At 56.0% G+C, this 17266-nt stretch overlaps 1 protein-coding gene across 1 annotated transcript; it reads left to right on the top strand.

Annotated features, from left to right (window-relative positions):
* Nucleotides 1-1498: 1498 nt before the first annotated feature.
* LOC121480385 (keratin, type II cytoskeletal 5-like) lies at nucleotides 1499-15511 on the top strand. The gene is made up of 9 exons (XM_041736897.1): nucleotides 1499-1975; nucleotides 3817-4025; nucleotides 7139-7199; nucleotides 8001-8096; nucleotides 10208-10372; nucleotides 11126-11251; nucleotides 11708-11928; nucleotides 12538-12572; nucleotides 13668-15511. Exons 1-9 carry the CDS (start codon nucleotides 1499-1501, stop codon nucleotides 13868-13870), a joined length of 1593 nt encoding a protein of 530 aa, XP_041592831.1. The 3' UTR covers nucleotides 13871-15511.
* Nucleotides 15512-17266: the final 1755 nt, after the last annotated feature.

Below are 17266 nucleotides of genomic sequence, written 5' to 3'. Positions count from 1 at the left end.
ATCCTGGCGTCTCTACCCTCTTCCTCCTGCCTCTTGCTGGGATGCCTTCTTGGAGAGGCCCCAGCCCCTGGGCAGCTCCGTCCTTCCTACTGTGTGTGTCATTCAGAGCAATGCCGTCCCCTCCCCAAACCAGACTGCCTCCTGAGGACACTGACGTAGGGTGGGCGGCCCAGCCCTCCTCCAGCAAAGGGGCTGATTGTTCCCTGACAGCTTCAAACTTGCAGACCTGAGCAGAGAAATAACAGGCCAGGAGAGGAGTTAAAAGTCAGCCCTGGGGGCAATGCTTTCGCCCAAGCAGAGGAGCCACTAAGACCCATAATTGCAGGCAGCAGTGAGACATCCAGGAAGCTCCCACATTCCTAAGTTTACAGTCTCCTGAACCCCTCCCGTTAAGGCCTGGGCCTGGCATCACCCTGGGGAGGGGGGGGGGGCGCCGCTCATGGGGTCTTAGAAGTGGGCTCAGGGCTCAGGAGCATGCTCAGAACTGGAGGGAGCTCGGAACCGGAAATCTGAACCACAACCAACCGAGATGCTGCGCAGGAAGCCAAATGGCAGAAGGAGAGAAGCCAGGAACCGGGAGAAAATGAGTGTAGAACCAGGGGCTAAGCTCAGGAAGGGCCGGGAGGGATAGCAGGAAGGGACGTGACGCTGAGGGTAATCGCTAAATGTCCCCGGTCCCCAGGGATGAGAGGAGTAGAGGGGACAGGGGTTTGGAGAGAAATCCTGAGTCTACCGCCCTGAGATAAGCCACCAATCCCCCACCGGTGTCAGGTGCAAAGATCCTGCGGTCAGACCATTGTGCCCTAACATGAGCCCAGCACGCACACGCTGTGTGACCTCGGCCAAGTTTCACAAGAACGCGACGCCTCAACAAAACAAGAATAAATCATGATAGGATAGCCTCCCCATGGTGCTCTGTGAAGACCAAACGAGAAGACGGGTGTAAAGCAGCTACCCATAGTAGCTGCTCAATAAACGTTGGCAGCTATTACTCTTGCCCTCCGCCCTCAGAAAGTCATTATGAGAATTGAATATGACATAAGGCCCAGACTGAGTCCTCAGTAAATGAGGTGTGTTGTTGTTGTTTTCTTTTCCCTGTGACAGGAAGGGCATAATCCAGTGCTTGGGCTCAGAGTCCAGGACCTGGGAATCGGAGGACAGGAGCAGCGGAGAAACAGTGGGAGTGGCTGCAGCGTGCGCCTGTGAACCTGGGTGGGCGGGGGGCTCAGGATCCAGGCCTGCCCTGGGCCCGAATCCCCAGGCCTGGTCCTGCCCTGGGTAGGGTGTTCCCCATGATGATTAGGGGGCAGGAGGATGGGTGCTGGCCAGACATGCCATTGAGGTGAACTCAACAGAGTGGTCTTTGATCTTCTCTGGCCAAGCCCAGTTCCTGAAAAGGATAAAAGTCAGGGAGAGTCTGGGACAGCTAGACCTGGAAGGCTCCTCATCCCTGTGACACGTTCGCTCCTCTGACGACGCTCTGGCACCAGCTCCCACCATGACCCAACGATCTTCTGTCACCATCAAGTCAGGAAGCACCCGGAACTTCAGTGCTTCCTCGGCCAGCCTCCTCCCGGGCTGCCGGCCCAGCTTTAGCTCCGTCTCTGTGTCCCAGGGCGGGAAGAGCTTCGGGGGCAGCTTTGGGGGTGGCTTCGGCACCAGGAGCCTCCACAGCTTCGGGGGAAGCAAGAGAATCTCCATGAGCGGCAGCTACCGCTGCAGCCGGGCCAGCGGGGGTGCCGGCTACGGGCTGGGTCTCGGAGGCATGGGCTACAGGGCCGGGGGAGCCTTCGGAGGGTATGGATTTGGAGGTGGGATGATGTCTGGCTCCGCCGGCATCCAGGAGGTCACTGTCAACCAAAGCCTCCTGACCCCCCTCCACCTGGAGATTGATCCCTCCCTCCAGCGGGTGCGAAAGGAGGAAAAGGAGCAGATCAAGACCCTCAACAACAAGTTTGCCTCCTTCATCGACAAGGTGAGAGGCAAGGGGGGTCCCCACCGGGAAAGCAGCCGGTGCCCGGAGTAGCTCCGCTTTCTGTGCTTCTCTGAGGTTCACTGTGACTTGGCCCGGACTGCGGCCCTGGGGGCTGGGAAGCCTGTGACCCAGCGAAGGAGGGAGTGGTTTCCCACCTTGTGGAGGTGGAAGCAGGAAAAGTTCATCTCCACCCTCCGGAGCCGTCAGACCTACTGCAAGGACCCTGCTCTTTTGATGGACAAGGGAGGTGTCCTGGGCTTAAAGTTAGACAGCAAAGCGGATCATTTTGAAAGCAAAAGGATGGAGGAATGAAAGGTTATGAGAAGCGGGCTGGGGTCCCTTTTTCCTGCACAGCTAAGAGGGGGCAGGTCCTCCTGCAGAGACCTCCCTGGTGAACTGGGTACGTCTGGGAAGCTGAGTGGTTGGCGAGGGGCCGGCTTCCCCACTTTTTCCCTGGTGGGAGTTAAGCTGTGATATCAGCCCTGAGTGTGCCCTGCGGGGTGGCCGGGACTCCTAGGGATTTCCCCAGTTCCGGGGAAAGCAGCAACCCTATTTTATTCCACCCCCCCGTTCGTAGCTGAGCCGGTTGCTTTGTCTGAGAAGAACCGGTTCCAGGCTCTAGTTTGTTCAGGTTCCATGCGTGGGACCTGGAAAGAAGAGTGCTAGACGCTTCCAACCCAGACTCTGGTGCTAGGAGAACATCCCCTAACTTCTTGGGCTTCGGGTGGGTCGGACAGACAGACTCTAAGGTGACCATGCAGGTGTAACAGGCTATGAAATGCCTCATCATAGGGTCCCAGGTCTCCAAACATGCAAATCACACCAATTGAACTAGTGGTTCTTTGATCTGATCACCCATGTGACCCCACGTGGCCTGGTGTTTGCACCAACAGATGGGAGATTTCCAGGAGACTGGCTCTGAGGGGACCGTGCGGGCCCTCGTTTGCTTGGTTCACCTGGAGGGGATGCGGGGGGAAGGGGATGTGGTAGGGAGGAACTTGGGGCCCAGATTGCCCTCCTTCCTCTAACAAGAGGAGGAAGGTGGGAGGGGCGGGGGGGGCGAGTGTTCGAGCCCCGTTGTAGGCACATGGCCATCTCTTTGTTCCTTCGTTCTGAGGCTGTGTGCCCTTCTAGGGACTCCCAAAGGAACAAGTTGCGTAGGGAGAAATGTTTCGCGCATTCCCAAGGCTGTTCCCAGGCGGGGGAGCCGCCAGACGAGTGCGACTCAAGAAAACCAGAGCCGTAGCACAAGACCACAAGGGATCTGAGAGCAGAGGGGGCTTGCCCAGGCCACGCAGCTGGCCAACGGCGCGGCTGGGATTGTGCCCAGGTCCCCTCAGCGTGACTTTAGAGTGAGCCGTTTCAGTGTTCCCGGACTATACGGGCAACTGAGTTCAGATTCTAGATCTAGAGAAATCACGTAGGAAAGAAAATAGACAGATTAGATCTTCTGCCAGGACCTCCTGCCCACTTCATGGGAATCAAAATCCCACCCAGGAAGGCGATGGTGGAGCGTTCTCTTCTTCAGCTAGCGCACATCAGCGTGGCCTGGTGTATGAACACGGCTTGCAGCCCCTCTGGTCCTGGTCCTCCTTCCTTCTCCCACCTCCACACCAACCCGGTTGCCCACCTCCCGGGCCCATTGCACCAGCATTTGGGTGGCCCTCTACGTTCCAGGCTCCTTCCAGGACGAGGAGGAGGAGGAGCCTGCCACCTGGACTCCAGGCTCCTGCAGGACCTCCCTGCCCTGTCCTGGGGTGGGGGGGCGGGTGGCGTATCCCAGAGCCCTCCGGGAGGCCGCAAGGGCAGCGCTCACAGTCTCTCCCCTCCGGCCGGGGCAGGTGCGGTTCCTGGAGCAGCAGAACAAGGTGCTGGAGACCAAATGGAGCCTCCTGCAGGAGCATAAAACCACCAGGGCCAACATCGAGCCCATGTTTGAAGCCTACATCAGCAACCTGAGGAGGCAGCTGGAATGCCTCGGCGGTGAGCGGACTCGGCTAGAGTCGGAGCTGAAGAACATGCAGGACGTGGTGGAGGACTTCAAGAACAAGTGAGTGGACACTCAGCCAGGTCCTGGGAGGGCCCGGCCTGAGGGTCCTGGGGAGGCCCCGCTCTCCACAAGTGCCAGTCCAGGGGGGGCATGTGATGCACACTCGGGGCAGCCAGGAGGAATCAGAGAAAGAACTGGGAGTCTGGGAGCAAGAATGTTGAGGCTTTGGGGAGGGGTAGGGCTGGAGTGATGAGGACTGGCACGGGCACAGAGACTGGGGTTTGCACCACCTCGTTGTAAACTCTGCAGATGGGGACAGTAAGGCTCGGAGACAGCCACTGACTAAGCCAACATGGTACGGGTGGCAACTCACGGGTTAAAGGATGAGACCCAGAGACTCTTGCTCTCACATTTGTTTAACCTGCTCCCATTGCTAACTTACACAGGGTGCATGCACTCACCTCAGCCCTGGCTGGGGCCAGGAACAAAGCAAAAGGGGATGGACTTGCTGCCTTCCCCCTGGAACCACACACACACACACACATACACACACACACACACACAGCACCCCACACCCGATGGCATGCTCGTGCCTATAGATTCAAGCAGCTTCTTATATTTATTGTTTTAACTTATTTTTTTAAGGTTTATTTATTTATGATAGACATAGAGAGAGAGAGGCAGAGACTCAGGAGGAGGGAGAAGCAGGCTCCCTGCCGGGAGCCCGACGCAGAACTCGATCCCGGGACTCCAGGATCGCGCCCTGGGCCAAAGGCAGGCGCTAAACCGCTGAGCCACCCAGGGATCCCCAGTTTTAACTTATTTCTAATGCTCTTGGTCCAAACAAAATAAGTGACTTGATAAACAGTTTCAGTTAGAGTTTGTATAATGTAGTGAGAATTCAGGACTGAGTTGAGTTTAAAGGGTTGGCCAATACTCAACCATGGCTATTTACATTTAAATTAATTAAAATTAAATAAAACTTAAATTTCAGCTCCTCCCCCCTCAGTTGCACTACATTTCAAGTGCTCAGTTGCCACATGGGGCTGGCTGATGGGCTCCAGAGTGGATGCAGCTCTAGAGTATTTCCATCATTACAGAAACTTCTGTTGGGCAGCGCTATAGAATCTACAGTCAGCAGATTTATTTTTTTTTAAGATTTTATTTATTTATTCATGAGAGACACACAGAGAGAGGCCGAGACACAGGCAGAGGGAGAAGCAGGACCCATGCAGGGAGCCTGATGTGGGACTCGATCCCGGGACCCCTGGGTCACGACCTGAGCCAAAAGCAGAGGCTCAACCACTGAGCCACCCGGGCGTCCCCAAGAGTCAGTGGATTTGACCTCAGACTCTTTGAACCCCAGTTCTTCTGTCTGTTAAAGGGCATATTAACAGGGCCCTCCTCATTGGGGTTGGGGATATTTTACTGAAACTTGTATGTGAAATACTTGGTAGGGTGCCCAACGCCTGACACATAGTAAGTTGTGAATAAGTATTAGCTATTTTTTATTAAATGGATGATTAGGTATGTGGTGATGCAGACATGGGCAAGAAAAGCAGAAAAGATGGATAATTTGTAACATGGAGTAACAGTGTTTCAGTCCAAGAAGGCTTCCTGGAGGAAGAGACTAAAACTCAAGGTGGAGACGTAAGAGGGCACAGGGGAGGGCACAGTTGAAGAGCGCATTCCCCTAACGGGCAGCGATGTTCCCGTGACAGGCCCCTAAGAGGCCCATGCAGGGGGAGGGACTGTGAGCTAGAAAACACAGACGACGAGGACGGTTGAATGGAGTTAAGTGAGGAAAAGTTGTTCAGATTCAGTTAAAAGGCAGCGGGAGGAGGCAGTAAGGGAACCAGCCAGTTCTCCCAGAGAACTTGGGAGAAGGCGTAGTACCGAAGACGCAATGGCGGGAAAGGGCTTTTCTCAGCTCCTACTGGACAGTGGAAGCAACATAAAGGCAGGGGGATCCTGCATATACTTGATGTGGGATAGTCCTGGGTGGTTTTTAAAAAAAACTAATGGCGGGGATCCCTGGGTGGCGCAGCGGTTTAGCGCCTGCCTTTGGCCCGGGGCGTGATCCTGGAGTCCCGGGATCGAGTCCCACATCGAGCTCCTGGCATGGAGCCTGCTTCTCCCTCCTCCGGTGTCTCTGCCTCTCTCTCTCTCTCTCTCTGTTTATCATAAATAAATAAATAAATAAATAAATAAATAAATAAATATTTAAAAAAATAAAAAATAAAAAAAATAAAAAAACTAATGGCAAGCCATTCATAGATGAGGAAGAGCTTCTGAGAGGTTAAGTGGCTGCCCCAGGTCACTCGGCTGGACGGTACAAGAGACAAAGCCCAGCTGCCCAGAGCTGCCAAGAGGGTAGGATTCACTGGTGCTTAGGAGAGCTGGGGAGCACATGGGTCACCTAGAGCAGAAGGGAAGCTTCCTTCCCAGAGCTCAGTGAGCAAGGGGGCAACTCCACATGCCCCAGGTGACCTGGGGTCGCTTGGGGCAACACCAGGGGGCAAAAATAGAAGCCTGCTGGTCCATTTATGGGATGTCAGTGCTCTATGGAGCAGAGCCCTGAGAAACACAACCCCAGAAGGAAAGAGGGTTGGTTCTGCTTTACTGTTGTTTGGGGTTGGAGGTTTTTTGTTTTTTTGGGGGGGGCGGTTGAGTTTTATTTGGACAGACGTGGTTGTGCGATTGAATTGGGCTGGGGGGCAAATGTGTAATGGGAGAGCTGCTCCAGTAGCGCACTTCCCGGGTCTGTTCTGGGGACCCACACCACCTACCCACCTACGGCCCCCGGTGTTTGACCTCACTCCTAGAACCCTGCTCCTAACGCCGATCCACTTTTTTTTTAATTGACTTATAATTGGCGTACAATATTATATTAGTTTCAGGTGCACAACATCGTGATTCCATATTTTTATATATTACAAAATGATCACCTTGGGATGCCTGGGTGGCTCAGTAGCTGAGCATCTGCCTTTGGCTCCGGTCATGATCACGGGGTCCTGGGATCAAGTCCCACATTGGGCTCCATGCATGGAGCCTGCTTCTCCCTCTGCCTGTGTCTCTGCCTCTCTGTGTGTCTCTCATGAATAAATAAATAAAATCTTTATTAAAAAAAAAAATGATCACCCTGACAACTCACTTCTTGAACCTTCCCACAGGTACGAAGAAGAAATCAACAGGCGCACAGTGGCGGAGAATGAGTTTGTGGTGCTCAAGAAGGTGAGGGGACAGGGCTGCTCCCTCGGGGCTCCCAGGCTGGAGGAGCCCCTTCTGGGAGTGACGCCACTGAAGCCAGTGGCCTTGCAACTTTTGATTCATGCAGCTGATCTTTGAAGCAGGTTTTACTTCAGAAGTGAGAACGCTTGGGCTCAGGCAGGTTAAGTAAGTTGCCCGAGGTTACCCAGATAATCAGAAGTGAGTCAGAATCCAGGACTCAGGAGTCCCAGCTGTATATCGTGACAGCAGCCCCACCCTATGTGGAGTCCCTTTGGGGAGAAACAAGTAAAATGGGCCCTGTGCTGAGCTCAGGCTCCAGGACATGACGGTAGGCTCAGGAGGACAGGGGCAGGGCAGGGATCAGCTCCACGGAGTGGTGGACCTTCTGCTCCACAAGGGCAGGCAGAGGGAGGAAGCACCAATTAAGGGAGGGGGAACGGAGCAGCGGTGTGTGAAGCACAGGAAGGGACTGACAGTGCGAGGAGGAGGGCCTGGGGAGAGGCTGGGAGAGCCTAGGAGCAGTGGAGGCCTAAGGGCCCAGGATGGGGTTGACCTCACCACATGCAGGTGACCTAAGAGATCTGTCCATCTGGCACCAGCTGGTGAGCAGGTGAGCAGGTGAGCATTCCCTGAGAGCCTGGTCCCCACACAGCCTGGGCCCTCCTGCAAGTTCCACTCCATAACCTGGAACAAAGAAACGCCCTTGTCCCTCCGAGTTGATGCTCTCTAGCCTCACTCTCAGCCAGAGGCGCTGGCTGCCTCACAATGGATGGGACTCAGAGTAACAGCATGTTCTGTGCCCAGGACGTGGACGCCGCCTACATGAACAAGGTGGAGCTGGAGGCCAAGGTGGATGCCTTGATGGATGAAATCAACTTCCTGAGAGCTTTCTATGACGCGGTAAGCAGTGCCAGGGGCTCCCCCTCAGAAGGGTCTGAGGCTGGGGCCTGGGCTGGGCACCTTCCTCGGTCTCCTCTCTGCTCCCCACCTGGTCTGTAGGTTGGAATTCATGGAGCCGATGCCGTTTTGCCTACAAAGGAACAAAATGAGGCTCCCTAGGGCCGCTAGGGGCTCAGGCAAGGAATTCAACCTTGACCACTCAGTCCAAGCATGTGCTGTTGGTCAGAAAAAAGACTGCTTGGGTTTGAATCGCGTGTGATTTCCAAAGAAATGGCTGGACAACCTGGCTCACCCAGCGCAGCTCAAACTTACCAGCTCCTCTTCCTAGAGAGGCTGCAGAATGATGCAATTTCACAAACCAAGTGGCAGTTAGTTCTAGAAGCACCCGGCACAACTGCCCGGTTCTCCTGAAGACACCAGACACCGTCCTCAGGGCTGCAGGGGCAGTGCTGAGCAGACACAGCAAAGCCCTTAGGCTCTTGGAAGCTTCTATTACGGCGGAGGAGACAGGCAGCACAGAGAGGATGGAAACTACCCCATTTCAGGCAGAGTAGGGCTGATGAAGAGAAATAAGGAACAGTGGCAGGCAGGAGGTGGGCGATAGCTGAAGAGGAACCGCAGAACTGAGGATCCAGGAATGCCGGGAGGAGGCCAAGGTGGTCCGAGGAGAGCGAGTGAGGTAGAGTGGTAGAGAGGGGGTCAGCGCAGTCAAGGCAGGGGTGCAGGGTGCATTGTGCACCTCCAGGTAGGCCTGGTAAGGACAGGTGACATGCCCATGTGTTGCATTTGTTTGGTGGCCCAACAGAAGTTGGTCATGATCTGGGAGCAGGAACACGAGCCCCATGTCTTCGGACAGGTTCAGTGACCGCCCTGCCACCCGCATAGGGCAAAAAAGGCATCATTTTTCTTTGCTTGTTTACTACAACGCTGACAACTGCAAGCCTGTGGGCTGAGACGCCCACCCAGTGAGGTCAGCTACCAGGGAAACTATTTGGGAAAAATGTATTTTTTAAGATTTTATTTATTTATTCATGAGAGTCACAGAGAGATAGAGAGGCAGAGACCCAGGCAGAGGGAGAAGTGGGCTCCATGCGGGGAGCCTGATGCAGGACTTGATCCCAGGACCCCGGGATCATGACCTGAGCCAGAGGCAGACCCTCAACCGCTGAGCCACCCAGGGATCCCCAGGAAAAATGTATTTCAAAACAACTCACAATAATAATTTATGGAAGTAGGAGGTGCATGACCCAATTATCGATAAACAAAGGAAAGGAATATTTTTACCAAGATTTGTGCTTTGGTGATCCTCAAATTTTAAAGTGCGTCAGAATCTTCCAGACAGTTTGTTAAAACGCCGGTTCTGATTCAGTGAGTCTGGGGTAGGAACCAAAATGTTGCATCTCAAGCAAGTTCCCAGGTGCTGCAGCGGCTGCCGCTGCCGGTCTCAGGATCCCATTCTGGGAAGCGCCACCTTAGATGATTCTAGAAAGTGATCATTAACAAATTCATTACGGTTTACCGTTTCAAAAACCGTGTTATGTAGACATGGATTGATTTAATCCTCGCAGAAAGCGTATGAAGCTCTGTAGGACCAGCCCCCGCGAGACGGAGAAGTGCTCTAACCCCCTTGGCAGATCCCAGGCTCCAGTGCTTTGACCTTTCTGCCCTCTGGAGCTTATTTCCATTTCCCATCCCCAAGGAGCAGGGAGGAGCCAAGACAGGAAACGGGACTGAGACGCAGCAGAGCTTTCTGGCTCCTTCTGACTCAGTTTTCTGTCACAAGAGGATTTCTTTATTTGGTGTGAAAGGCTGTTTTCTCAGAACATGAGACATCCCGGCACTGACAGGTCCCAGCAAGGTGTGCTCCCTTGAAAGTGGGGGTGACTTCTGGAGAGCGCCAGCTAGAGCTCCCCTCCCTGTGTGCAGATGAGGTGACAATGAAGCCCCGTAAACTCAGCGACCTCCCTAATGTGTCCTTCCCGGCCCTTCTGGCCCATACTAGATGCTGCACCCCAGCAATGCAAGTGAGGTCCTCGATCCCAGGGCCACTGTCTCCCAACACACACTCACACTCACGCTCCTTCAGCTCTTCCGTTTGGGCCCTGTCACAGGAGCTGGCTCAGCTGCAGGCTCAGATCTCAGAAACCTCCGTGGTCCTGTCCATGGACAACAACCGCAAGCTGGACCTGGACAGCATCATCTCTGAGGTCAAGGCGCAGTACGAGGACATCGCCAACCGCAGCCGGGCCGAGGCCGAGTCCTGGTACCAGACCAAGGTGAGACGTCAAGGTCAGGTGCACGAAACAGTCTTCGAGAACTGGGATTTCAAAAGCAAATTAGGTGAAAACTTTGTCCTCTCAGGTGCCCCAGTCTGATGGGGTCAAAGGGATAGGAGCTCAGCCTAGGGTTTGCCCTCTATTGGGAGCGTCCCTCAGCAGCACCCTCAGGGCCCGGGAGAGCAACCAGACGAAGGCAGGAAGCAGTCGGTCCTCTGCAGGGAGGGAGGGGGGAGTGGACCCACCTCCGGTGCCCTGTCGAGGCCGGCAAGGGACAGCCAGGCAGCGCCAGCCTCCAGTGGCAGCAGCAGTGAGGGAGGGAAGGCAGGAGCGAGAGCAAGGCTCAGCCTCCTGCGTCCAGAGAAGAGACGTGCGGCTGGCAGCGGCCGAGGGCCTGGGAGCAGGCACCGAACAGGGGCCACAAAGAGATTTTTCCAGGTGTTCCAGCAAACACTCTGAGCTGGAGAGCCCCAAGCAGGAAGCGGCTTAAGACTCAGACTGCTGAGCTCATGGGGATGAGATCCCTGATGGCGGGTGGCAGGGAGGACGAAGACCAGACACAGGAAGGGCCCAGCTGCGGGGTGGAGCCTGCAGGCATGGAGAGTGAGGGGCAGATGGAATTTGATGGAAAGGAGCAGTGGGGTCCAAGGGAGGCACTTCCAGGCAGCATGCTGGAAGCCTCTCGGGCCCCGGGAGGCCACGGCCACCTCGCCTCTGGCCTGACCACCCCTGCCTCGGGCCCGCCGTCCCCAGTACGAGGAGCTGCAGCGGTCTGCCGGCCGGCACGGGGATGACCTCCGCACCACGAAGATGGAGATCTCCGAGCTCAACCGCGTGATGCAGAGGCTGCGCTCTGAGATCGATAACCTGAAGAAGCAGGTAGGGCTGAGCTCCCAGCAGACGTCCCATCCATGCCCCTGCCCCCCGGGCCCAACTCGGCCCGTCCAGAGAGAAGCCTCCCCAGAGGAGTGACCTTGCAGCAATGTGACTGTGGGGCCACCCGCCCCACAGAGGAGGTCCCGACTTTCTTTCCGAGATCTGCCCAGCGGCTGCTCCTCTAGAGGAGGGTCTGTCCTCTGTGCATACGAGGCAAAACTGTCCAGAGAAGCGTGGCATCGGAAAGGACCCCCCCCCCCAAATCATTTCCTCTGTTATGGCTAAGTCTCAAATTATCCAAGGAGGACAGAGATTGATCTTATTTTTAAAGATGATGAAGCTCCAACCTCCTTTGCATGAAATCCACTTCAGGAAACGCCCCCATATTTTTACCCCAAAATGCACATCTTCCTGCATCCTCTGCGGGCGATCTCACAAACTCCCGTGTGCCCCCGGCAGTGCGCCACGATGCAGTCCGCCATCGCCGACGCCGAGCAGCGCGGGGAGCTGGCCCTCAAGGACGCCAAGCACAAGCTGGCCGAGCTGGAGGACGCCCTGCAGAAGGCCAAGCAGGACATGGCCCGGCAGCTGCGCGAGTACCAGGAGCTCATGAACGTCAAGCTGGCCCTGGACATCGAGATCGCCACGTACCGCAAGCTGCTGGAGGGCGAGGAGTGCAGGTGGGGGGCCTTCCCCGACCGCGGCTGCTCAAGTACCATGTCCCCCCACCATGGCTCAAACAGATGCCACTGGAGCACCAATGCCACAGACCCAAGAGGCCCACAGTGTCAGGCCCCAGATAGAAATTCCAAGGGTGGCGACAGCGTTAAAATGCAGCTGCTCTCCCAGAGGCATCCTGCAGTCCCAGCTTCTCCCATAGTTGTTGTTGGGCCCCGGGACAGAGGGTCAGGGTGACGGTGTCAGGCAGGGGTGGCCCGCGACTACCTGGAAGGCCACAGCAGGGCCTATTCCTGCCCAGCCACCCGGCCACACTGGGGAAGGGCCTCGGGGGCCCCCCGTCTGCCCAGAGATGCCTACAGTCTGACCATCCCTGCCTAGGTAGTAAACACGCATCGCTCTTCCCATTTCTCTATGTACTTTGACTCGGGCTCTGTTCTAGAGTCCCCGGGAAGATTCATATCAGCTAGACGGACGAAGGCTTGCTAAGCGTGGGGCCTGGCATGCAGTAAGCTCTGTGCGCTGATAGCGACAAATACATTGAGCCCAGGGCCCTTCCACTTCTCAGCAAATGAATTATCTCTTTCTCTCCCCCACCCTCCCTTCACCAGACTAACCGGGGAAGGCGTCGGACCCGTGAACATCTGTGAGTAAATGTCTCGGGATAATAGAGAAGTGGGAGTCAAAAGAGAAGCGATGGCATCGTAACAAGGCGATGCTGATAGATGTGGGGGGAGTGTCATGAGGACCCTCCCAAAGGCTCTGGGGAGACCCTATCTCCTTGGGGCTTTCCATTCTGTGGGCTCAAGAGACTTGTGATGAGATCCCACCCCCAGCGCCAGTCCCGGTGGAGTCACTAGTCCACGGGAAGGAGTTCACCCCGACCCCAGAGGGCCCCCAGTTACAGGACAGGACGACTCCAGGAGTGAGGGGTCCGCAGCCTGGCCATGATTCCTTAGCTAGTTCTGGCAGGATTCCAACTCACACAACTAACAAGAGGCCAGTAAACTGGTTAAATGAAAAGGGCCGTATCTAGAATTAAAGCAAATTACTGGAACGAGTAGAGCAGTGACCGACCTGGCTCGGCCTCAGCTCACGGAGGGGAGAGGTGGGGAGAAGCATCTCTCGGAATGACCCAGCAGGGTGAGGGAACGTGCTCAGGGAGCACGGAGTCTAGGCAAGAGAAGTAGGGTCTCCTTGGGCCCCATGTGGCTCAGACCACGTGAGGGAGGCCAGAAACCGAGGAAGGGGGAGAGCTTGAAACCAGTTGATACAAAGGAACAGGAATGCTTCACCTGGAGAGCTGGACAGAGGGGGAAAGTCAAAGAGGCGTCTTCAAATGTTTGACAGGCGGAGGCTGATGCGTCCCAGGGTACTGAGCTCCCCCTCACTAACCTGTCTGGGCAAGCACTATTAGCCATTGCCTTTGGGTGATGCATCAGAGGTGATTCCAATGGCGGAAGGTTTACCTGGATGGCCTTGGGGCCTCTCCAGTAAGGGAGCCTTCCGACATGTCCTGCTCAGGACACCAGGCCTCACACTCCGTCCAATCTGAGAGTCTAAGTAGATGAGGAATGGACATGGCAGGTGTGGCCCTGGGCATGCCACTTGATGTCTTTGCATCTCCATTTTTCCTCTGGGAAGCCAAGTGGGAGGGAGCCCTCCTGGGCCCAGAGCCAGGGAACGGGAGTCTTGGGGACCTGGAGGGCCTGCCAGCGTGCCCTGTGCCTTCTCTCCACAGCCGTGGTCTCCTCCAGTGGGGGTACGGGCTACAGCTCCGGTGGCGGCAGCCTGTGCATGACCGGCGGTGGCTACAGCAGCAGCCTGGGCTACAGCTCAGGCGGTGGCTTCAGTTCCACCAGTGGCCGCAACATGAGCGGCAGCAGCTCCAGCGTGCGCATCATCTCCAAGACGTCGTCCACCAAGAAGAGCTACAGGAGCTAAAGGGCCGCACCAGCCTCGGCTGCCCCCTCCAGACCCCCACCCCCTCGTTCCCAGCCCTAAGACATGCCGCTTTGCTGATGCCCCACATGCAAAATCAACAGCAGGAGGCGTGGGGAGTGGCCCGTGAGTTCTAAGGTCACCTTGTCCATCCCTCTGCCTCCAGATGGGTCCCCACAGAGGTACCTCTCTTGCTCCTTATCCCAGAGCCCTCCAGGGTCCCCAGACATCCGCTCCAACTAATGCCGACTCAACTTCTTCCGCCAAGACCCAGGCTAGGACTTTGTCCATCAGCAGCTTCCAGTGCAGGGGTGCAGGAGGGTCTTCTCCTCCCCAGGGGAGCCAGATCCACAGCAGCCACAGTCCTTTACGGGGGAGGGCAGGTGCTTAGAATTGACCTTGGTGCTCCCAAGGCAGTTGAGTGTAGTCTATGTAGGCCAGAGCCCCGCCGTGTGTGCTCTCTCATCACAGAGGGGACCCTTCCCCGCAGGCCCTCTCAGACCAGGGAACGCTGCCAACCCAACGGGCCTACTGGACCCTCACTTCCTTCCTTCTTGTCCCCTGCCAGGCCCCCACCCACTTCCCCTGACAACTCCCACCATCTTATTGGAATAAGAAACCAACCTCCTTCAAAATATGACCAACTCGATTGTTCATACTAGAACAGAAGGATTTTACCAAGAACCCAAGGGTTCTCCACGTCCCGGGGCTGCCTTCCGTGATAGCTCACAGCCAAATTCCTTCCAAATCTGCCTCACTTAAGCCAACGTTAGACTTCCCACCGCGTGCAGAACCGCCCTGCTGCCGAGCGGGGGGAGGCAGGCTCGTGCCAGGCGTGGGGAGGCGGCCGGGCAGCAGACGCGCCAGGAAGAGGAGCCCAGCTAGGCTGTGTCCGCGCGGCCCTGGGACGCTCCTCCCACAGAATAACCCTCCAGGCTCAGGAGTCGTTTTCCTCCCTCTGGTAGCCATGTCCCTTTTCTGGAAAGTTCTCTGTCCTCCTTACCTTGCTCTTTCCCCCCTCCCTCCTCGTCTCCCCCTCCCCCACCACCCTGTGCGTCTCCTCTCTCTCCACCCCTCCTCTCTGCTCCTTTACTGCTCTCCTTTCTTCCCCTCCCACTCATCAGTCTGGCGATATATCTCCCGCTCCCTCTCTCCTGACCTGTCTCTGAAACGTCTACAGTGTGGATTTGCCTGTGCCCCTGGCCTGGCTGGAAATGACACTCTTGAGGGCAGTCCACCAAACCCCCTGCCCCACAGGGGACACCTAAGAGGGCAGACTCAGAAGAGAGGCTGAGCGTCCTCCGGCGTCTTTCCTCCCCCTCAGAGGATGCTTGCTCGGTCTGTGGAGGAAGCAGAAGTAGAGGAGCCGTGGGAGAGGGAAGAAGACATAGGCAAAGAGATCTCTTTGAGGCTGGCCTTCATGGTGTGGTCTCCCTACTTGAGGAGCTGTGAGTCCTCCAAACACCTGCCATGCCCTCGTGCATGCATCCCAAAGGCAAGCAGGGACTGGCTGCCCGCTGTGGACATGAAGACAGTAGAGATACAAGTCAGAAAACAAAGTCACCCCGCTCCGGTCATCCCAGACCCTCCTGACCTGCCTGCTCCCCGTGTGTGCCCCTTTCCTGAAATTGCTTCAATAAAGCGTCACTGAGCTGTCTAGGTCTTGGTAGAGTCCGCGTCTTATCTCACATTTGGGGGGGAGGTTGGTGGTTAGAACTGGTGTTCTTGGGGATCCCTGGGTGGCTCAGCGGTTTGGCGCCTGCCTTTGGCCCAGGGCGCAATCCTGGAGACCCGGGATCGAATCCCACGTCGGGCTCCCGGTGCATGGAGCCTGCTTCTCCCTCTGCCTGTGTCTCTGCCTCTCTCTCTCTCTGTGACTATCATAAATAAATAAAAATTAAAAAAAAAAAAAAAGAACTGGTGTTCTCTGGGAACAGGAGCCTTCCACCCACAACAGATCCAGCCAACCATCCTACTCTCTGATCCCCAGCTCTGGCCCCAGGCTCCTGGGGACCCAACGTGCCACTGCACCTTGCTCTGGCCTGGGAGCGGTGGGGGATGCTCTCCAGTCTGGTTTCCTGGTGTCACCATCCCCTCTGACGCCATCTCCTGAGCCCACCTCTTGGGACACTTCCCCCAGGGTGGAATGGGAATCCCCCTGTCCTGCCGTCAAGTACCAAGACCCACCCCAACCCACCTCAGCCTCCCACCATTGCCCGTGGCTTCCTGTGACATCCCTGACCTCCCCGAGCCCCAATTTCCCTGCCCAGCCTTCTGGGACCTAAAGTCAAGACTACAGGAAAGGGGACAGTGAAACATCACAGTTAGTCCAAAATTGGACCTCCAAGCTCCTAATCTTCAGGTGGGACAGAGAATACATAATGCACATGGGCAGGAGACCCTTCTCCCCCTTTATAACTACTCTCTTAGCCGCCCAACGTCAACCAGGCCTCTCTCCACCAGAGCAGCAGGGCACGGGGACATCAGAAAGAATAGGATGGAATCCCAGCCTACCACGAGGAGCTGCGTGGTTTGGGGTACTTAATTTTAATCACTCTGCTCCTTACTTTCCTCATCTTTATGTAAAGCAGAAACGACACCATGGTGTTGTCATACAATTAAATGAGATCGTGGGTGTAGAGCTCGCAGTGGTCCCAGGACTCAGTAAACGCCCCATAAATGTTACTATTATTATTACTGGCTTAATTGTGACCTGGAAAAGGAAAAAAAAAAAGAAGAAGCAGCCAGCGTGGCGGGGTAAGACCGTCGGCCACAGTAGATGCCTCATGGATAGAACTGATGGAAACGAGGAGGGAAGAGGATTAGAGGATTAGGGGGCATTTCAAGCATCTCCAAAGGGCTGTGACCCGGGTGATGGGGATGAAGCCTGCATCCCGCATGCATCTGAGCAATTCCTGAGGTCAGCAACGGTCCCTGGGAATGTCCCCAGGCCAGGACAGTGGAGGCTAGGGATGAGGTGGGGACAAAAGGCAAGAGGCTGATGACACAATAGTGTCAACATAAAGCTGATACCATCTTTGAGGATCCAAAGAGTCTTGGGGGGAGCGTCCCCCTTCCTCTCCCCTCCCCGGGGAGCAAAGCAGCTCCTCTTGAGTCCCCTGCAGGCTCTTTTGGACTAAACGGGCCCCACGGATAAGAGTCAACGTCGGGAGCCCTGGTGACACTAAGCCACAGCCAGCACCCGCCTGACCTGAGGAGGGGCAGGGCCCAGCTGGCTTGGGGAGGCTTCGCCCACTCCAAAATCCTCTCTCCCAGCGAGCTTCTAGGGCACCTAGGAACCCGTGGAGGGTCTGGCACGTTGGCAGAAAAGCAGCCTTGGGGAAATAGAGCATCCCCAAGCGTAGTTAATTTGGCCTCTAGTCTTGGGCAACAGGGGCG

The sequence above is a fragment of the Vulpes lagopus genome, chromosome 21 (genome assembly GCF_018345385.1).
Source record: "Vulpes lagopus strain Blue_001 chromosome 21, ASM1834538v1, whole genome shotgun sequence".
Lineage (NCBI taxonomy): Eukaryota > Metazoa > Chordata > Mammalia > Carnivora > Canidae > Vulpes > Vulpes lagopus.
This window is presented reverse-complemented; position numbering and strand designations above follow the sequence as displayed.

Coding starts and splice junctions, on each gene's coding strand:
- LOC121480385 (XM_041736897.1), top strand. CDS start 1,499: ATGACCCAACGATCTTCTGTCACCATCAAGTCAGGAAGCACCCGGAAC. Junction 8,097..10,207: donor TGAGAGCTTTCTATGACGCG/GTAAGCAGTGCC, acceptor GCCCTGTCACAG/GAGCTGGCTCAGCTGCAGGC. Junction 10,373..11,125: donor AGTCCTGGTACCAGACCAAG/GTGAGACGTCAA, acceptor CGCCGTCCCCAG/TACGAGGAGCTGCAGCGGTC.